The sequence below is a fragment of the Lutjanus erythropterus genome, chromosome 15 (assembly GCF_056507025.1).
Source record: "Lutjanus erythropterus isolate fLutEry1 chromosome 15, fLutEry1.hap2, whole genome shotgun sequence".
Lineage (NCBI taxonomy): Eukaryota > Metazoa > Chordata > Actinopteri > Lutjaniformes > Lutjanidae > Lutjanus > Lutjanus erythropterus.
The window spans coordinates 15,836,714-15,859,891 of NC_139331.1; the positions used below are offsets into that span (position 1 = coordinate 15,836,714).

The following is a 23,178-nucleotide window of genomic DNA, read 5'->3' on the forward strand; positions in this document are numbered from 1 at the left end:
TGTGAACGGCAAAAGCATACAAGACTGCTCACCGGTTAACAGGCATTTGAATTACTATCATCATCATCAGATACTAACACCATCATCAGCGCTTTGTGCTTGTTCTGCACTACAAAGCTTAATGATTAACCCTTAAGCTGAATAAAAACCATATGTACCCCATGTAAGTTTAGAAAAGTTGACCTCAACCCCCTCCTCCAGATCACGATGTTCCCAGAAAAGGTGCGTTCTGATGACGATGACGACACCTTCCCTGTTGGTTCATGTTGCCAGTGTACTCGTCAAAAGGCCAGGTCAGTGCTGGTGCACCGATGTTTGTAGTAAACACTAAAAAGCCAGAGAAAGAAAAAGAAAGTTCCATAACAGAGCATGAGGGAGAACATTAGCGAGGCAGACAGATGAGATGTGAGGGGCATTATGCTCCTGTGAAGCCCAAATGTCAATGAGAACTTGTTCCTGCTCTGTTAGTACGTGACCGGTCAAACTAACCTCTGAATTAAAATACAAATTCATGGATTCATCTACAGCATATTTTGTTCTATTCTGTTGCACTGTAAAATGATTACTGTCAAATTATCAGTAACTCATTGGCAACAATTATCCAGTACTTCTTGTATTTCATACCTCGGTAAACAATTGTGAAATTAATGACAGTAGTTTTAGCGTACTGTAAAATGAAGTACAGCATTATACTGTTATGACAATGTTAGTGTAATTTATTTTACAGTGCTACTCTATAATCTACAATATAAAACTGTATTTATTACAAAATACATACTGTTATTTAGCTGTTTGTATGTAAAACGAAAAAGAACAACTTAAGACTTAACAGCAAAAAGCTGAAAATTTATTATGCAACTTGAACAATAGAGGAAAAATACAGGAAAACTAGAAACATATTTTTTAACATATTTTATCAAATCAAACACAACATAAGGACTTCAGGTTTTAAAACGCTTTACAAGATTTCACTTGCACATTCATTTGGCTTTCATCAAAAAGACCAACAAGTCTTAACTACTCAACCTCTGCAGGTCATTTCCTTCACCTGCGACTGCAGCAAATGAGAAATCCAGAGACAGTCCAATCTGATGACTGATTTTCTCGGACTTTCTTTTATGTAGGTCACCAGTTACTTCCTTAAGGGAGCTCTTTCAGGTGTGGCTCAGAGGGACCCGGCGTACAGCCGAGAACTGAACCTGTGCTTCTGAAGAGCAGGTCGTAAATCTGCCTCCCCCCTCTGGTCTTACTACCAACGTCACTGTCAATCTGCTACAACATATTGGCCTCCATTCACTTAAATCAAGATTTATAATACTTTTACGGTAAAGCCCAGCTGGACTTCAAACATAAGCTGCATTAAGGAGAGCAAATATGGCCGGGGCCTCCTGATCAATATAACAGGTGTCCCGCCAGCCAGCTTAACAGGATCAGATAAATATGTCCGACCGCACAGACATGTAGTATATAACGCCAAGTCAATCTGCTGTCATACTCCCATGATGTGAAGTCTAAATCTATTTCACCTGCTGCACTTCTGTTACTTTTCCATAACGTGTGTCCAAGTCGTGTCTGCAGTTAAGACGTGTAAAAACTGTCAAGGCTTTAAATGAATCCATGTGTCCTCTGATAGCAACAGAACATGTTGTTGTCTTCTTCCCAATGTCTGTAGCCTAAAAGCTTATTGCTGAATGTGTTACAGCTTTATGTGTCCATGTAAAAGAGTTTAATTATGTCTAGAGAATTAGATTATATTTTCAACTAATAATCATGCAAATAGACAAATGATAGGTAAATACAGAAATCGCTCTCTCTTAATTTTCAGGTCATTTTACAATTAGAAAACTAGCTGTAGTCTGAGCTCTTTGTATCTCCTTGTATTATGCATCACATGCTTAGAAATTAAGGAGGAATAAGAGCTATGCCAAAGATCGACAACCAGAGTCGGTATTTGTATTGATAATTTTTGCAGAATAACAAGTCTAAACACTTTGCTCAATAGCGCCCAAGGACAATCTCCCAGCATTCACTGCCAAAACTGGACTGAAACAACTAGTGTTTTTTTTTAAACTCCATTGCCAAACCAATCCAAAGTCTTTAGAGCAGCTCATCATTTCCTACTGCAGAAAATTGGTGGGGGGGTCGGAGATTCGATTGCCATAAGGTGTGTCCCTCAAATCATGTAAGGGGTGCAGGTTTGTTAGCAGGCATTCTTGCTGCCATTCAAGCAACTACCTTGCATTTGGAAATCCTAGAACGATCAGTAGGTGCTGAGCACTCCAGTTACCTGGTATTGTATTGTATTGTATTGATACCATTCATTTCCTTTCTGATACCTGAACTTTGCGTATAACCAAACACAGAGTACCAATCCAATACCACAGCATTCTAACATATATACATTATTATTTTTAATTGCTGTATACTACTAACCCTGTATGTGAATTGCTTGCTACCACTGTTGTGTGGCCTGCCTCAGTTTATAAAGATTTTCGCACACAGGAAAAGCTCCTGGGAAGCAGCAGGGTCACATTTAAAGACTAATAAATTATGTCATAATGGATGGACTGGCAAATTTGAATACTTAGTCATTAGGGATGCCACAATTTAAATCGAAAATCCCAGTACTTTTTTTTTTGTCTTCACCCCAATCCAACATGTTCAAATAAAAAACATCATGAGAACTGCCAACAGCATCGCAAACTTAATGCCATATTAACTTTTTTTAAAGAAGAATGTGAAAATGTAAATTATGACAGTTGTAAGGACATAAAACCAATGATCTGTTGATCTTTACAAATCAAGACTTGATTGTTTAACATTGAAATAGGCATTTGTGCTAAAAAAAAACAAACAAACATATGACATATAGAGTCAGAGTGAATCATGGATTTGGAGAATCGTGACACTATTACTCCTAGATTGTCCCTGTTCCCATAAATTATGAGACCATCTTCAAACTTTGTCTAAGCTGGTGTTGACTTCACTACCTGTCTCCTCAACCCAGTTAGACCAGCTTAACTTTTTGAAGGTCATGTCTTGGACCTACATAGGTGAATATTTATCACATCCAAGCGGCTCTGCTCCCACTGGTTTTAAGACTGCATTGGCTGAACCTTTCCTTAAAGGCAGAATAAGTAGGAGCTGGTCCCAAATGCACCAGGAAGATACTTGATTGTTGAGACTCATTCCCATCAACTATCAACATTTTGGACAGACGGGCAAAGGGCAGGGTCTCTGCAGATACCAACACCACCCACTAGTGGGACATAAATTATAAATATTATGTTTATATAAATCTGTACATTTTCGGGAAAATGTTGCAGATTACATTACTTTAGTTTTACTTTATCATAATCTAGGTAAGAGGTAAATTTGAGTCTTAAAAATATATAGAAAGCATATTTGTCTAAAAGTTTGTTATTCGTTTTAAGTTGCATTACAGATGTGTTCACATATGCACTAGCTTTCATCCCTCTTTTCCAGATGCCTCATAAAAAACTAAAAATGATGATGATGCTGGTGATAAACTGAGAGGCTGACGTCATGGCAGCATTCTTGCTTCATATTTAATAGAGCAGAGCATTCTCCACATTCCATCGACAACAATAGATATTCTCGTATCCGCTCTCTGACCAATCAACCTGTTTACGCTTCCTTGTCAGAAGATCACAGTTTATTCATGCAAACTGGCCAGAATGGTGAGAACAGGAACTGTGGCTTTCTCAAACAGCGTCCCTCAAATCCACAAACAATCGGGAAGACATCCGTCAAGCAGAGGGAACAATCTGATGTGGACCTGCAAACCCACGTTTTCTCTCTGAGCAGCGCGAGGCAACAGGGGAAGCAGAGGAGACGTGAGACAAGATGCTTTCTTCGTCTTCCATGACACCCACACATACAAACTCGTGCACACACATCAAAGCTTTTGGGATGAAGACTTGAGTAAAGTCTGGACAGACGGATTCACGCTGTGTTGCTGAAAAGCAGAAAGCTTTGATGCGACATCTTAATACATGCAGGGACCCAGCTTGCGGTTTAGTGAATGGGTCCAAACAGTGTCGGTATGAGCCGCACCACAGCAGTTGGTTTGTTGTAGGCTCCAGTTGCTGCCTGGCATTGCATAAGAGTGTAATAATACAATGCTTTTCAGCAAGGCATGTTATAAATAAAACCACAGAAAGCATCTGTTGACAGCAGCTCAATCAGTGCCTCAGCTAAGCCCAATGCTGTGTGACTGTGGACACACGCCACATGATTTTAAACTTTATAAACAGTGCTTTTATGTTTGCTTGCTTTTGGTTTTTCTGCACTTTTATTCAACTAAGGGGATATTTTTTCTAAACATTTTCTTAATTTAGATTTTTTTTTCACAAAACACACAGTACTCTCATAAAAGTTTCACCCCAAAATCAAAAATACATATTTTTCCTCTTTCCTGTAGTGCTGTTTATCCATCAGGACTGTTTTGGTGTGAGTTTTGCAGATATTGGCCACAGAGATGTCTGCCTTTGAATATAATAGAACTGGATGGCACTCACACAAAAAAACACATTTTAAAAACTCAACAAAAGTGTTTCTTTTCAGAAATTCTAATCCAGTTACTCAAAATAATCCACAGACCCTTTTGTGAGCGGTTTCATGTGGAAAGTATTTTCGTTCTACTGAACTACACCTGCCAACTGTATCAATGCTGGAGCTGGGTACTGAACTCAGTACTTTTATGAGTACCACCCGAATAACATCAGTACTGCAGAGCACTGATTCACGTTAAATCAATCGTGCCACATTCCCGTACCTGAGAGCAGTGACTGACAACTTCATTGACATCTTCAGTTGATTAATTGGCTTGTTGGATACATTGTTGAGGTTGGAGATAAATGGGCTGTGTTAATTTTTCCTAGCATTAGCCAACATTGGCTGCATCCGAAATTCCTTATCAGCATGCTAATTAATACAGCACTACAACACAAAGTTTTTTTTCTTTTTAAGCACAACTAAGTTACGGACATGTGGTGCCAAGACAACCCTTCTAGCTAGCACAGTGATACTTTTGGTGAATGTAGTTATGTTTGGTGGGAGGAAAATAGTTTCTACATGAAATAAGGTCTGTGGATTATCTTCAGTAACTCATTTGTGGAAAGGGACACTGCTGTTAAGTATTTCAAATGTATTTTTGGGATTTTTTAGCCATCTACCTGCATTATATTTGAGAGAAGGCATCTCAAAAATTCTGTATCTAACATTAAAACAATCTTGATGGATAAATAGCACTACAGGTAAGGTGAAAAAGGTGTATTTTTGATTTCGGGGTAAGCTGTCTCTTTAAGGTAACTAAATATGCGTGAAAGCAGGGTAATAAAAGTGGAGGCCACCTGACAGCATTATGATAAAGTATAGCTGGCGTGTATGGTTTGTTTCAGCTATGTAGAAAAGCACATACAGCTCACATGTCATTCACTATTCCTCATTGTGAGGAGAGTTTTGTGTTATCAGCTGTGCTCACCTGGTAAACTGACTATAAACTGCTATTGTCACCCTTTTTTATGGCACTTCTATGGTAGCTGGACTGGAGACATATGGCTATAAAAGCTGATAAGATGGGTAATATTCACCATTAAAAACCATTACTGGCAGGACAGACGGTGCAATAATGAGAGCAAACCTTGGTTCACCTCTCTGGACAAAAAACAAACACAATGTTAAGTGCAGATAAATAATGCTGCTGTTAGTCTCTGAAGAGTATCAAAGATTCAGCTTTCAGTCTGAGATTTCATTTGATGGAATCACAAAGAATCATCAACATTGTAATGTCAACAAGTAACAGAATTAGCAGCTGAGGGCATATAGACACAGAGAGGAGCCACATGGCACACAGCCGCGCCGAGCCGATGCCATTGTGTCTCTGTGGACCCACTGGAGACACAACAGGTGTGTCAATATGACAAGCATTCAACCAATCCACTATGTCTGCCTCACATAAACACTGAATAAATATAGATGCTTTCCATCTTCACTCTCAGTGAAGTGCAGCAGCTACCGAACAAAAACAACAGATGAAACGCAAACATGCAGAGATCATATAGAGTTCAAGGGAAAAAATTGACAGAGTTTTAAGATTTACATCAACCATTAATTCATAGATAATAGCTGGCACGTTATGGAGAGGGAAGTAAAAAATAACAATTTGTTTCTCTTTAAAAAGTTATTTTCCAGGCTGCCTGAAAAAGTTGAGGTAATTTCTAATGATTCAAAATAAATATTTTAGTCAAATAAACTTGATTTTAATGCAGTTGTACTTTATAAAACATGTTCATTAAGTTTAAGAAATTAAGTTGGTGTAAGTGTAAGGGGGGAGGCACAGAATTCAGTACCTTCATTGTGGTTCGCAGTGTGTTCATTACTGTGAAAAGAAGCAGACTTCACTTATCTTAACAAGTATTAGAGACACACAACAAGTTTTTAATCACATATATTCTTCAAACTATAAAAAGAAGGGCCTCAAACAATGCATGCTGGCAAGTCAGCTAATATGCTGATCACACTTCTTTAGAAACTTAATTTAATGAGTTGACTGAACTCTGTAGAGCACATTCATTCAACTCAGCATTTCAAGTCAAAAGACTTCAGGTTAGAAGAACTCATGGTTATAAGTTCTGGAAAATAAACAGAAGAGTTTTTTAAGTTTAATTAACTTGTACATTTATGTTAAGTTAATGAAAAAAAAAATGTTGATTCCACTAAATTCCTGTATGATTTTGTTTACAGTATATATTTTGTATACCTGTTAAATGTTTTATTATTTTGTTGCTGTTTTATAATTTACTATTTACTCCACTACATTTATTTTATAATTTAAGTCTAAAGTTGTTTGGCAGATTCGGATTAATAATTGAATGATTACTGTATTATAGATTAAGATAAATAGCTTGATAGTTTTAGGGAGACTGATAAGCTACACAGCAGATAAAGTGAGTGAAATTAGCTCCACCTTTACCATCTGCAACATTAAAGAAATTAGCTCCTTAATTAATGTATAAATAACGCATAATGGCTACTTTATTTCTGGTTCTTTAAGTATATTTTGATGCCAATGCTTTTGCATTTTTACATAGTAGTAAAATTCTGAATGTATAACTTATACTTGTAATAGAGTATTTCTACACTGCATATTACTACTTTAGTTTAGGCTACACGATCCATCTCTGCTTATGAATATAGATTTTCATATCTTTCTCTTATCTTTTTGGGCCAGTGTGTGCTTGTTTCATTGTTTAATCCTTTCCTAATTTAATTTTATCAGTGCATTTCTTAAGGCAGATGAAAACAGTTTTAACACTTTTTAAGTATGAAAAAACACATGCACAATTGCACAGTTCAGAACACTAATGAAATAAATTATTATTCAGTGTTTTGGTAGTTAAAACTGTCTTCAGGGACCTTAATATCCTATTTTACAGAAGCCTATTGTATCCTCTTCATGTGGGATAATTGTGGACAAACCCTGTTGCTGCATGATATTTCCAGTCTCCCTCACAACATGGGAAATAACAGGTCCTTCTGCATGTTACTACGGGATTACTGTAGTTCTTCTTCCTCTACAAACGCACAACTGATGCCAAACAGAATTTAGATGAACAGGTTGGAGAAAATTGGCTTGTCCCCTCCGTGAACAGACGATACAAAACGGTGCGTCGGGCTGCCAGTCTCTCCCACCAGATGGTAAATGAGAGAGAAACGGGCGATCGAATAACAAATACAACCAATCAGACTATCAAAAACAACCCATGTATACAAGGAGAAACTGAGGGGAAAAGCGATTACTAGTCACATATTTAACCACAGTATGTAATTTTATTTGTTTGTATAGAATTTCCTTAATTTTTGTATTTCAGTTTCTTTAGAGACTGTTTTCTTTTTGCCTTGTATTAATTTGTGAGTGGAATTAAATTAATTAACTTAAGAGAAGGACCAATTTAATTAATAATTTTAGTGGCATTAATAGCACCCTTCAATATTTATGCACGTGTAAAGTTATTTGTCCCCGTGGGAAAATGATTCTGTCGATTTCAGGCCATCAGATTAAATGTTTTATCTCAATTCTGCCCGGTGTGTCACTCCTATTAGCTGTTAAAGGCTACGGGGAAGAATAAACCAATTTTACGCATGCAGGTGATCGTGTGTGTGTGTGTGTGTGTGTGTGTGTGTGTGTGTGTGTGTGTGTGTGAAGGAGGGAGAGAGGGCTCATTTGCATACAGCTGAATAGTTATATGTCTCCCGTCCCGCACATTACACCCGCATGAGGGCGAGAGAGGGACACGCGTCGCAACAATAGGAGGCACGCTGCCACTAAACCGTAAAACGCATGGGTGGGCATGAAGGGGCACACACCACCAACGAGATGAAACACACCCAAAATAACATGCTGGAAACAAATGAGTTTGGACACAGTGTATAGACTTGCGTATCCGTGCGTAAAAGGAGGATTAGTGTTAATAAGAATTCAATATTAAAGTCAAAATACAGATTTTGTAGGTTAATTTAGAGCATTTAGTGCATATTGTATCTGTCATAGGCTCGGGACCTGTTCTGCCTACAAATGTCTAAAAGAACATAGGGCTTCAATAATGAATATTTTCATTATGGATTCATTTGTCAGTCATTGTCTGGATTCGTCGATTCGTTGTTTGGTCCACAAAATGTCAGAAAAAATGGTCACTGTTTCCCAAAGCCCAAGAAGACGTCTTCCAATGTCTTGTTTTGTCCATAACCCAAAGATATTCAGTGTACTGTCAACTATCCAGAAAATGTTCACATTTAAGAGAGGGATTCAGAAAAAAATTAGAATGAGTTTTTAACTGGTGATGAAAAAGTCTCAGTTTATTACTGATACCTCGAGACCATCAGTCAGAAAAGTGGCTACTTCTATACAGGTTTTCTCAATGCTGCCCCCAAGGTCAGATTCTTACATTTTTCACACCTTAAGTTGTACGTCAGTAAGTTATAAAGAAGCAGAAGAAGATTTTTATATAGCTAATTTTAATTTTGATGTCATTTTGTGGTCATTGCGGTGGAAACACAACCACCTTTTTTCATCAGGGGGCATCCAAAATCAACACAATATAGATTCATGTAGGAGCGCTACAGAAAACCAGAAAATATTCACATTTGAGAGTTTTCCCTTTAACATTTACTCAAAATGATTGATCAGTCATCAAAATAGTTGATTAATTTAATAATCGATAAATAATTGATTACCCGTGACTGTCGTCACAGTTATTTTCCTTCTCTTTTAATCCCATTTCTAGTTTCAATTGTTTGTGATCCAGCCCGAGGGAGAGCCACATCTGACCCCACAGAGAGTGGAGTGAGGGATGTCAAAGGAAACGGTGCGCACGTCTCCTTCAAGACGAGGCTAATTGGGCGTGCAATTGAGCGGAACCGAGGGCACACGGGTGCAAGGAGTAAAAAGGCAGTAATTGAATTTCTATTCTCGAAGTTTCGTCTCTCTCCTTCATTGTCCTCACTCACACTGTCCATAATGTGGTAGTAAAATGTGCGTCCGGGCGTATTGTGTGCGCTAAAAATAAGCCAACAGATGTTAGGGGCTTGTTAATAATCGCCCAGTATCCATGGTGGTCAGTCAGTGAGCAGCAGCAGCAGCAGCACGGTGCCAGCAGTGGGTATTAAATCTGGATAATTGTTGTTGGGTTGGAAGGGAAGGGGGTTGAATATGCAGAGTGGGCGGTGCCGGCGGCGTGATTGGCAGTTTATGTAATGAGCAGCAGCAGTGCAAGTCTATATATCTGGGAGGAGACACACTACGGTTCATTCACGAGTAATAAGACGAGTGGTGAACATCCGTGGCGCACTGACGCACCAAGTTCAGCACCAAAACAAGCACGCACCAACCCCCGGAGCCACTGTGGAGTATACGGCACCATGCGACCAGGGGACGCCTGACACACACACACACAGACAGACAGGCTGTGGATATTCTTCCCTCACTCACCTTTTGGATAACTTGGAGGTTGCTTTCTCTGGACGCTTTTGACGCACGCCAACAGGAGCTACGGAGAGAACTCCTCCCTTGGAGTGAAGAAGGATTTACATTTAGAGATTTTTTTTCCCCCTTTTCTTTTTCTCCATTTGTTTACCTTGGTGTAAATACTTTTGGAATAGGAAGGTTTTGCTGCTTTATTGGCTGGTGACGCGGCTGCCCTGGAGAAGCGAGAAGGATGGCAGCCTGGTTCACCTTTACCATCGCATTCAGCACCACGTTGATATCACAGGTATGAAGGATGATAATAAAACATCCCCCCCGGTGGTCCAGAAAACAGATGGAGAGCAAATTGTTTCATATATATTTTTTAAAAGAATAAGCTATTCCTAAATCATATTTCCTTCTCTTTTAGGTATTTGGATCCGGTGTTTTTGAGCTCGATCTGCACGAATTTAAAAATCACAAAGGTTTGCTGGCAAACGGGAACGCGTGCAAACCAAACTGCAGGACTTATTTCAGAATTTGCTTGAAGAACTATCAGGCTGTGGTTTCGCCAGGTGACTGCATCTTTGGAAGTACAATGACAGCGGTGCTGGGGACGAACTCTTTCAGCGCCAAGGACAGTGGCACTTTAACTAGACCGATTCAGATACCCTTCAACTTCGGATGGCCGGTAAGAGCAGTGGAGCTGTGCGTCCACTTTATTTGTTTTGCGCTATTTTGTTGTGTCAGGTAGCTGCGATGCATTTTGGGAACGCACCGGTTATTGGTCAGCTCATCTAATCCATATCATTAGGTAACACTGAGGCGACAAACAAGATTGGATTGCTACCACGTCGTTCATTTCAAAACCAAGAAGAGCATGCACTTAAATGCAAAACACTGAAATATCTCATTTCAAGCAAATACAATAAAAAAAGAAACCATGCAAGCTTTCTTCTCCTAAATTATGAGCTTCTTTTTTTAAGTGCAATAAGTATTAATTAAATGCATGTTTTTTCCTCCTTAGGGGTCATTTTCATTAATAATTGAAGCCTGGCATTCACCTTATGGAAATCTACCTGTAGGTAAGTGCATTTTTTACCCACAGGAGGGAGCTCTGTCTGTACATTTAAACACAGGAGCCTCTCCATCTACTTTCCCAGTTTTGCACAAATACATGCACAAACAAAGCAAAAAAATTAAATACAGATCAGTCACTCAGCATGTTCCTCGCCGCCTCTTGCTAATTGTTCACTTTTTCACACATTTTCACCCCTTTGTTATGAACTTCAGAACACCTTTTTCATTCTTATGCCCAATACAATTGAACTTCCTCTGGTTTATTTTTGGCGTGGGAACGAGCTGTGGGCTTTGGTGAGAATACGCAGCGCCTGCCAAAAACCCCTGACTACATCTTCCTGTATTTTACACCTTACTCTGTTCCGCCCTTTGGAAGAAGAGGGGGACTGGGCCTGGGAATGTTTTTGCTGACGGAAAGAAAAGAGGAAATTTCAACCTGAGTTTATCTTTCATCTAAGCTGTATGGGATTTGATAAGGGATGCAGCTTGGTGCTGCTGGGTAGATTATTAAAGCGAAAGTGGATGACTTTTGAACCCATAAGCCATTTATGATGCAGTTGGTTGACATAAAACCATAATCACCCCAGAACATAAATTAATTCAGACTTCCTCTTTGTCTTTTTTTTCCTCTTTCAGATACCAACAACCCAGACCTTTTGATTAGCTTTTTCGCCATCCAGAGACAGCTGGGTGTAGGGACTGACTGGTCTCAGGACATGCAGACTGGAAAACAGACTGAGCTCAGATATTCTTACCGGTTCATCTGCAACGAAAGTTACTATGGGGAAAGTTGTTCCAAAAAGTGTACGCCCAGGGACGACCGATTCGGCCACTACACCTGCAACCGTGACGGGCAGTTATCCTGTCTACCTGGCTGGAAGGGGAAATACTGCGAAGAACGTAAGTAATCAACGAAACATCTGTTCACATCTAGCTGATTTACTGTCTGGTCTTGCTCTCTTTGAGTTCACAGTGGAGTCTTGTCGCTCAGAGTTGCTCTGAACAAATGTCGGTGTATTTTTTTAACATGAGAGGCTCGTCCAGATGTTTGCAAGTGACCTATACACCTGATTTATGCTTAGTATTTAAATGGGATCTGTATTCAGAAATGTTATCCCGATTGTTGTCTGGATTGTGTTTACCCCTGCCTAAGTGTGGAACACAATACAAGCCAGACTACTTCCAGATGTGGTCAGGCAGATCTGATCACATTCTGATCACTTAGTGTTTACACTTTGCATTAACATGCATTTTTTCTTATCTGGATAGGGTAACCAGATGCAGATCACATTTTAATACCAGGTGTGTGAGGCGGGGCTTAAGATAGTGAAATCTGTTTTGGCCTTGCTGTGGAGCTTGGGATGATAAGAATTTTGTCTTACCTTTAAGCGATGTTACTTCTGCGAGATTTCTTCATGGTGTACGATCTTTGCCCTTTGTCATTATGGTTTAGGTCCTAGAGAGATTTACACAACATATCAATGGTTATGAAGTTGAAAGATTACCCATAGGTCATCATTTTAGGTCCACAAGATGTTGAGTGCTATAACAAGACACGATGTAATGACATTTGGCAAGTTTCATAGGCAATTGTGGTGTAGAATGCATTTTTCAGAGATATTCTCCTCATATAATCTGTAGTCATATAATTCTGGTGTGTAATTGGCTGTGGTTTTGCGAACACTCATTGAATATGGGCTGAGGGACAGACAGCTTAGCATGACAACAGGCACATTATACTCATGCAAACCCACTTGGCCAAATCATAGAGCAACACTCCCATGTTTTGGACGCCTCTGAATGGGCCTACGAGGAGGCCCGATGCCATTTGGCTCCACAATACCGAGGGCCCTTTTCACCAAAACAAATTAATCAAAGAGTAGATTGGAAGGAGGCACCGTGAGAGTAATAGTTACCATGTGCTGTATATGTGACCACACGGGTGACAGCGGATCTGTCATCCGTGTCACTTTAGTGGTGAAAGAGAAATTGGCATGTGCTATTTTGACTGTGGCGCCAAATTCTAACCAGATGGGCTCACGTGTTGCAATTACAGACACATCAATCGTCGGTGACTACAGAAAATATACATGAGAAAGATAGATTAGGCATCTTTCAGACACTATAATTTCCTCCCCTCTCTCACACTCCCATACGTCAGCTTTAACAAGCCTGGTCATTTGGGTTTACACGTTTAAGGAGGTTGAGGAAGCCTCATTTCTGAGCACAATAAAACAGAAACCCACGCTGCACACATTTTAGATTCACATACAGAGCTGTAATCATTAAAACCATCCTAATTAAACTGGAAACAAATGGCTGGTGTTAATGAGCACAGCTGTAAAGGCTAAATGATCATTTCTATTAGCTTGTGAATATCTAAATTAGCTTACACAGGTGTGCCTTTACCTGGTCATTTTGTTATTATAGACCCTTTTCGTGGCACCCATACTAATATGCTATTTAGTACACTAACACAGTATGCAAGATTCTTTAGTATGTCTGAAACCATCAGTACATGTGGTACATACTGTTTCCAGGGAAAGACAATATTTTGCAAGCACTGGACACCAAGCCAGCATAAACATCCCACAATGCAATGCAGGAGTGACAACAACATTACAACAACATTACAGGGGCAGAGAGTGACAAGGCAGCTTCAGCTTAAATGTGAGCAGGGTTTCACCTTGGTAGGCGTAACATATTTTTTAACATTGGTTTGTCGTTGGCACATGTTACCAGGGTTACACAGCAAAGAGGCGTGACATGCAAAAAGATAAACACTACTGTTTATTCACACAAGTACACTGAACGATAGTGCACATTTTGGGCATGTAGTGCACAGAACACAGTTTCATTCTGTGTGGCTCTCATTGGTCAATTACAGCATTTTAAAGTCTGTTATTTATGAGTATCAGACCGTTGCTGTGAAAAACTTACCGTTGCTATGGACAGTTCTGATCTTAGACTCTGGAGGAGCCATGAAATATTTTTTCCACCAATAAAATAATAATGTTTAAATTAACATTTTATGTCACATAATTGCTTTTTAGTAAGTAGCCATGTAATTAGTACTCTGATTTGCACCACCCCTGTTGGGGTGTGTTAAGCAATAAATAGGCATTAACAGTTAAATATCCCTTATTTATTATACGGTTTTGTTAAATAATCCATTCTGATTGGTCTATAATGCCATTAGTGTTATTTCTGAATAGCAGACCATTGCTAATAGACTGTTGCTATGGACACAGATCTGATCTTAGACTCTGGAGGAGCAATAAAATCAGTTTTAAAGTTAATACATTGTGTCCAATTATTGATTTTTTCAGTCAGAAGTCATGTAAGTAGTGTGATAATGTACAGTGAACAGGTCATTGTTGTGCAGGGTGGAGGCCTGTTGAATAGCCCTCACTGTGTGTTAGCCCTTACATAGTGGGGCAAACACAGGTGTTACCTATGATACTAATTAAGGTCCTGTTCCATTTAGTGCAGCAGGGCCATCATGCACAATAGCAGCACCCTGATTCTGTTTGAACCTTAATTACTATCACTGATAACACCTGTGTCTAGTATTTAATGTCAGATTGGCTGTTGTCATAAAGGGTCTACTTACCTCTAAAGGAAGTCATACCTAAATTACAACTGAGAATGTGTGCCTATAAAAAACATATATGTTGTACCTTCATGAAGTACTGTACTACAGCGCGTGCCCGGTAACTTAATCCATACGCGGGGGGTGCGCGGGCCCGGCGGGCTGCACGCGCCAAGGTTAATCACGGCATTATTATCCGCCACGCGCCACCGATGTTCAGTCCCTCCATTGTTGGGCGCGCGGCAGCAGCAGCTGCAGATATGGTTGTGTCAGACCACAAACAACAATAGTGACAGCTGTCTGCTATTGAGAGCAAGCATCTGTTCTGCACTAAACCGGCCGCTTACCGTCAGCCGCCTGAAATGTTGTCCTGCAAGACCGCCGCCGGTACACTAAAAGCAGGGACAAACACACCCGCAACCCATGTCCCCCGTGGACAGCTGGGGGTGTGGCAGGACAGGTTTAGATCCAATGGAGGAAAGTTGAGAGGCTCATGGTCAGCTATTTCAAGAAAATAAGAGCTCTGTAGCCTTGGTTCTGGCATTGGCAGTGATATAAGTGATAGAGGTAATACTGAAAAATAATAACTTGATATTAAACAGAATGTTGTACAAAAATACAGTAATATTTATATATACATAATTAAGTAACAACATTTTAAACCAATATTTAATTCTAACAGTATTTCTTAGGATTAAACCAGATTTTAGTTCTTACTTGCTGTTTTTCAACAGTTTGAAAGTTGTGGAACTTAATACCCAATGTGTTACCATGGCACAGTTATGAAATTTTGTTATAAAAGCAACCAGATTGGAGCACTACAGTAAAAAAAGAGCAGCAGACTGACTGTATGTTTGTGTTTTTTGTCTTTGCTTCAGCTATCTGTCTGGAGGGCTGCAGCGAGAGGAATGGAAACTGCTCCAAACCTGGCGAGTGTGTGTAAGTATTAATAATTATTAAGTGTTGAAATAGGTGTTGGCTGTTGTGTGGGAAGGAACACATATGGGAACAGACTCTGTGAGTTACATCCACGTGTAGAGCTTTGGTTATTGTGTTTCTCTGAAATCCATTTCCATTTTCAAGTTCGTTGTCATATTAACATCAGCAACTCTGTCTCCTGCAAATCATGTTTATATACAACCAATCAGAGCAGGGCGGGATATTTCATCCTTTGAAGATCCACACATGGGCTATTCCTGCCTCCATATAGCGTTTAGGTTGAAGTTCAGTTTCAGCCTCTCATGTCTCCCTGCGTCACTCGCCGACTTCTCTGCTTCCCATGTTCCTTTCTTGTCACTGCTCTGTTTCACTCACTCACTCATCAGCGAGGATAATTCACACACACACTCACCCTCTTGCTGTGAGAAATTCCTCCTGAATCCTATTCTGCCCTCTTTTTAGACACAAATCCATCATTCCCACCGCTAAAACAGACCCAAATCGAGGTTAAACCCTTCAGATATCCGACACTGTAAAGCTGCGCCCGTGCCTCTGCTCAGCGCTCACTCAGCACAAAATGTTGGAACCTTAAAAGTACATCTTAAGTCCCACAATCCCATGGTCCGACAAGGTTGCTGCACACAGTGCTGAGAAATAGATATTCATGGGAAAGAAGAAAAAAATGACTTTGACTGTTGGCTGCCTGCCAGATATCTTTAAAGTCATATTTCACCTTTGTATTATTACATTATACAGCACAATCCTCCATGAATGTTTTATCCTCAACATGGGTTTGTCCTGTAGTTACATTTGTATTTTTTGAGTTTGTAAAGTACAGTATACAAATGTTTTATTATTATTTACCAGTGAAACAACATGACAATATAAGTAAGATAAGTTAAAAATAAAGATGTATGTATTAGCTGTAATTATGTAATGAGGTTAAACATAATCACCAGTGCTGATGCATGACTTAGCCTTCTGAAAGAAGCATTTTTTGTTTTTTTCATGATGGATTTATATGAGCATTTAATGATTGTATCCAACTGTGCAGCAGCTATTAATGTCTTGTGACATGATTGATGACAGATTTCATAATGTAACTGCCAGCTAATCCATGACAGGGCTATAAAACACAGAGGTCTGCTCTCATTTAATCTAACTCGACTGATTGCATGTTTTAATAGAATTAAAATCAAATAAAAGTGAAGCACCAGATTCAGATATGTTATTCTTGGTAATTATAAGATACACAATATGAGGATTATTAATCAAGGAATCTGCTTTTGTCATTTTGCAGCTGCAGAGACGGCTGGCAGGGCACGTTCTGCGATGAATGTAAGAAGTACCCGGCCTGCAAGCATGGTACCTGCCAGCTGCCATGGCAGTGTAACTGTCAGGAGGGCTGGGGAGGCCTATTATGTGACCAAGGTACACCACCACACAACTTGGACCACTGAAAAGATGTTCTCGTGTTACTTCCACACTGTTTTCATTTGAATCAACTTGAAAGCATTAGTAAATTAGGTTTCCTCTGAAGTGTTCCATTTATAGTTCCGTACACATCCTGGATTGATTTATTTTACCCCTGCAGGCTCCCTGTAAACAAACACTCTTCTCTCCCCCAGATCTGAACTTCTGCACTCATCATCATCCCTGTGTGAATGGCGCCACCTGTATGAACACTGGACAGGGCAGCTATACATGTACATGCCTGCCTGGTTTCACAGGGGTCAACTGTGAGCTGGAAATGCAGGAGTGTGACAGCAACCCCTGCAGGAATGGAGGGATATGCACAGTGAGTTGAAAACAGATACATCTCTTTGTTCGGCTGATTCTCAAGGATAAATTATATAGAAATGAATTATGTAATTGAAAATATATAATTCGCAGAAGCAGAGTCCACTTTTGAAATAATTCACACATAAACAAAACCTTCACAAAGTGCTGTGCTTGTGTGTCCACCTATTCTGCTCAGTGGTATGAACCACATATGTCAGCTTTGTCTGGTGTAAACAAGCACTGTAGTGCTGGGCCAGTCAAAACATGTGGTGTACGTCTGTTGCAAACACTTCCCCAGAAAAGAGTCTTGACCTTGTAAACAGCATGATTTAACACAGGAATTTAATCTGAAGCTAAAACCTACCTGTTTCTCTGAGCAGTAAAAATTCACATAATAAGCACTGCAATCAAAAGGGGTCAGTTGTGAGCTGGAGATGGAAACACATACATCTAATATTTTTAGCTGATTCTCTGGGTTGTGTCCCCTCACCCCACCAGTAAATTATATAGTAATAAATCATGTAATTGAAAATATATATTTAATAGAGGCCTAATCCGAATTGTTTTGTTCTTTCACTGTCCTATCTACCCTGGTCAGTGGTATGAATCGCATTTGTCACTTTTGTCTGTTAAAAACAAGTGCTGTAGTGCTGGGCCAGTCAGTGCATGTAGTGTGCATCTGTGGTAAACAGAAATGAGAAAATCAGAAAAGGGTATAAGTGTTGGGGTAACTAAAGTTTTTACTGGCATAAAAGACCTGTTTTAAGACCCCCTCCACACACACACACACAGTTGTAATAAGGTCTGTGTCCTCTGTTTTGACTGTTTGATTAACTTTTCCTTTCTTTTTCCATTTCTCCAGAATTTGGAAAGTGGTTACAAGTGCACCTGCCCCCAAACTTTCGAGGGTCCCCACTGCGAGCACAGCCTGCTGACCTGCGCCGACTCCCCATGTTTCCACAGTGGCAAATGCTGGGAGAAGGACAATGGCCGTAGCTACATGTGCGAGTGTCCCCGCGGCTACACCGGACTCAACTGTGAGAAGAGAGTGGACAAGTGCACGTCGCTTCCCTGTGCTAATGGTATAGTCTTCCTCTCCTCTTTGCACCCCCCCTCTTACTGAACTTCCCCTCGCTCTTTCTCCCCCCTTCAAATTCCTGCAACTGGAAGCAGCGAGGAACAACAGGAATTGGTGGGAACTTGGTGTCTATTGTCCTCCGTATAAACACTCGGCAGCTCAGAGCAGCAGCTTGTAAATGTCGCCACAGCTCACTGCGGTTGTTGATGAAAGGGGACAAATATCCAGCGCAGCTCGATTTCTGTCTTCTTGTAAACATGGAGGGCTCAGGGGTTGGTCTGTGTTGGGAGAACAATACACAGTGCTGTGGTCACATTGTGGATTTGATAGAGATGTGTGAACTGAAGGGGCCTCTCGGGAGGGTTTATGGAGATCATGTTCCATCTGATTTTGAAATTCCTCGATGTCGCAATGTCTGTCATTTTGGATGCTAATGTTAGTTCTTTTTGTTGATACTAGCTAGGATTGGTTACCGAAAGGTTCCTGGACAGCCAGTACCTTTTGGATTGAATCATAACACAGACCACAGTGCGTCACCTCAATGACCCACGTCTGAGTTGTCAAACTGACCTTACAGACGCATCACCAAACTGCCTACTAACATTAGTCTCTACAGTGTATGGATCTGGCAGCAGATACCCTACTGTCAGCTAGTAGCCACTGCAAACATGCCAGGCTATACGGTCCAACATTTAGCTGTGTTTCACTCAAAAGGATTCCAGGACTGGGTGAAACGTGCACCAAATAGGGCCAATTAGGACCAATGGTGTTACAGGGGGAATAATCTGGCAATGCACAAGGACACTTGAAAGCAGAGAGATGCTTGACTACTTGTGTGACCTCATGCCAGTTAATATGTTGTTCAATTTCAAGTCTAAATATACTTTAGCGAGTAACAGTTTTTAAGTAACAGTTCACGCACCTTCTAGGCCCCAGTACTGATTTCATTATCATTATCATATCATTTTAGCATCAGTATTTTTAAAAACCCAAACAATACCCAACCCTAATACTAACTAGTTGCGGAAATCTTTCAGCATGTCACAATTCGCTGCCAGTGTGATTCAAAAGTTTTGACTTGTGTGCATGATTTACTTTTTCTTATAGTGTGACTACTTGCTACTTTTAAAACATAGCATTTGCAATAGTGAATTAGTTTAGTTTAGATGAGCCAAAATGCTATCCATCTTCAGTAGCTCACACCGAAGTACCGATCCAATACCTGTGCTTTAAAGAGAAAATATATTGCTATTATTTTATATCTAAGACTCATTTTTCCATACTCAAAATACTAACCATCCTCCTCTCCTCCTCTGTAGGTGGTCTGTGTCTGATCCATGGCGGTATGCGGGTGTGTAGCTGCCGCGCAGGATTCACTGGCCAGCGCTGCGAGATCAATATCAACGAGTGTGCTGGTAACCCCTGCCTCAATGGTGGCACCTGCCAGGACCGAATCAACGACTACACCTGCGTTTGCCCCACCGGATACGGTGGACGCAATTGTGACAGAATCCTGGACGAGTGCACCATTCATCCTTGCCTAAATGGCGGTCTTTGCAGCGGGGGCGGCGGACCAGGCAAGCCTCCAGCAACCTGCATCTGCGCACAAGACTTCACTGGCTCTCGCTGCGAGTCCTTTGTGTCCATCTCCTCTCCTGTGAACGGGGGGATTGAAGATGGCTTCCAGTGGGCGGCAGTTTCTTTGGCCGTGGGGCTTGTGGCGCTGCTGGTGCTGCTGTGCATGGTGGGCTTGGCTTTGAGGCACATCCACCAGCAGGCCCAGAGAGAAAGGGGGGACACAGAGACTATGAACAACTTATCCAATGTTCAGAGAGACAACCTCATCCCAGCATCCCAGCTGAAAAACACCAACCAGAAAATCGGCCTGGAGGTGGACTGTGATTCAGAGAAATCAAACTTTATCCACAAAAACTATCACTTGGACTCTTACAACTCGAAATCAAAGGAGTTCAAGGATGAAAAGTCACAAGAGGATAAAAGTCTTATTTATGACAAATGTTTAGAAGACAAAATGCCCTTGAGTAGAATGTACAGGTAAGAGGAACCATATTCACACAGCATGTACTAGACTATAATATAGACATATGATAATCTGTTAAGTATGAGGAAGTTTCCATAGATCTCCATTATTTATTGTGTTCATACAGTTTGGAAATGACTGTTGCACAACTGTTAATGGATACTGTGCCACAGTTTGAACCCAACTTGCAAACTATACATTCTTCATTCACACAGAGTTTATACATATTTGACATTTGTATGCCTAATGCAGAGCTCTGCCATGTGCTTCTAGTTTGTGCTAACACAAAGTGTGATTTGTGTTTGCAGTGAAAAGCCAGAGTGTAGGATATCAACGATATGTTCCTCGAGAGACTCCATGTACCAGTCGGTATTCGTTATAGCGGAGGAGAGGAGGGAATGCGTCATAGCAACTGAGGTAAGCCAAAAAAAAATTACATCTTCATCAGCGTTTCCGTACTAGAAATGCATCATGTTGTCCCAAGTGCACCATCCCTCACTGGTGCACTAGTGCACCAACATTTATTACTATTTAGAGGAAGACTGGATTCTCATTTTAGGCTGGGGAATATGGAAGCCCATTTCCATCAGTAAAAGATAAAAATATCATCATGGTAAGTCATAATTATGAGAAAAAAAGTCAAAATTATGAACAAAAAGTCAAAATCGTGATTAAAAACACAACATGATAACATGATAAAAAGTCAGTTATGAGAGAAAACGTGATAATGAGATTAAAAAGTCACAACCAAACAAAGTCAAGTATGAGAAAAAAGTTGAGATTATGATGAAAAGTCATTACTATGAGAGAAATAACTGAAATATCATTACAAAAATCATAATTATGAGAGAAAATGTCAAAATTATGAGATCAAAAGTTGAAATTATGATAGTAATATAAATAATGTAAATGTAATGTCAGTAAATATTTGACATTTTATTTCAGAATTCTTACTTTTTAACTCATGATTTTGACCTTTATCCCACAATTATGCCTTTTTATCTCATAAAAATAACTTACCATGGGATTTTCTTTTCTTTTACTGGCAGAAATGGGCTTTCATAGGGGAGAGCCAATCATATTTGTGTCTGTAAATTACACTGGCTATTCTTCATCTTGGCCATGTGATGACCTAAAGCCTGAACTTATACTGATTCCTCGCACATGTTTGGCTCAGCTCGGTCTCAAAGGTACTATGTTTTACTGCTGTGGCATTTTGTGGAATTTTTGAGATATTCATTTCCAAGTAAAATATGAAGTTGATGCTGGAGCATATGACCTATAATAGTTCAAAAAGAGCTGTGAAAACACTTAAGAGAGGTTTCAGCTTTGGGATTACTGTGTTATTTCATTTTGTTGCACTTCTACTCTAATTACTTCCCCTCCTTTTTTATCCCACAGGTATAAACTGTGAGGGGTCTGAAAGCGAAGGGATGGAGGAAAAAAAACACAATCGAGGCAGAATTTTCATATTCTGGATTGTTTACAAATTCTGAGAAGAGACTGGAGATTGTTTAAGATGTCCACTGCTGCTCTGGAACACTTGAGAACTGGAGAGGGCAGAAAGCTCTGCTCTGCAAAACATAACAGAACTGAGAAACTTTATGTTGACCGAGTGTTTGTATGCAAAACCTGTACAGTGATGGACCTCTCTCAGTTGTGACAATGGTTAAACGGACTGGCGTACAGACTGGTGTGAAGACTGACAGAGCATCGGTGAAATATTAATTTATAATCTCGGCCATCCTGGACAGTAGACGGAGGTGAAGGTGGATCATTGCCCCTCGTATCTGACCCGGCCTTGTGTGATAATCATGATGACTTTGACAGCCAACCAATCAGTAAAAAAGGTGCCTAAGATTTGACCCCTTCAAATCCCCACACACACACACACACACACACACACACACTCACTCTTGCCATCTTCGCCTGCTATGCAAGACTCAGGGTCGAGACGAGTGAACTCACCCACCGTCACAATCCAACCTCACAAACACTGAGAGTTATGAATGTCTGAAACTAATCTTCAACTGTCAATCACGTGAAAATGACTGGTTGGACTTTTTTTCCACGCAACGGTGAAGATTGTATGCAGCCCAAATTCACTAGAAGCCTTAAAAGAGGGGGTCTGAATGCGAAATTTGTGCCCTTGTCTGTTCTTGGATCATTTGCACTACGAAAATAAATCGGGGGAAAATACTTTCTAATCAACAAGGATTTGAAGAGAAAACCACAGAAGCGCAATAGTCAGTGCCGTGCCAGCAAGATCCAAGAGTTTGCATAGAAAAGTGTTTTTATGCAACTTGACTGAGACAAAGACTCAAAACAAGGAGAAAAGACTGTCACACCACTGCCTGCCTATAATAAATTTCAAAAATACAGAACCAATAATGTAATTTTTTAAAATGATTATTTCCAGAGTTTAATTTAAATATGACACACTGCTCTTTATATGTTTTATAATATTATTTTGTATATAATGCATATTTATAAGGACCAAACTTCTGAAGAATAAAACTTCTTTGAAAACTGTTTTTAATTTGATGTCAGTAAATGGAAACTGAGATTATTTTTGAGGTTTTTAAATAATGAAATTGAGTACAAATGATGATCAAATGTGTGTTGCATTTTTTTTTCTGTGTGTGTTTTTGCACGTGGGTGAGAATAGGCACACAGCAGCT

The 23,178-nt window shown here is 40.0% G+C and overlaps 1 protein-coding gene across 1 annotated transcript; it reads left to right on the plus strand.

Annotated features, from left to right (window-relative positions):
* Positions 1 to 9,821: 9,821 nt before the first annotated feature.
* dll4 (delta-like 4 (Drosophila)) lies at positions 9,822 to 23,029 on the plus strand. The gene is made up of 11 exons (XM_084737324.1): positions 9,822 to 10,292; positions 10,416 to 10,676; positions 11,013 to 11,070; positions 11,702 to 11,965; positions 15,536 to 15,596; positions 16,897 to 17,027; positions 17,225 to 17,394; positions 18,241 to 18,460; positions 19,776 to 20,511; positions 20,806 to 20,914; positions 21,899 to 23,029. The coding sequence occupies exons 1-11, from the start codon at positions 10,239 to 10,241 to the stop codon at positions 21,902 to 21,904; spliced, it is 2,070 nt and encodes a 689-aa protein (XP_084593450.1). The 5' UTR covers positions 9,822 to 10,238; the 3' UTR covers positions 21,905 to 23,029.
* Positions 23,030 to 23,178: the final 149 nt, after the last annotated feature.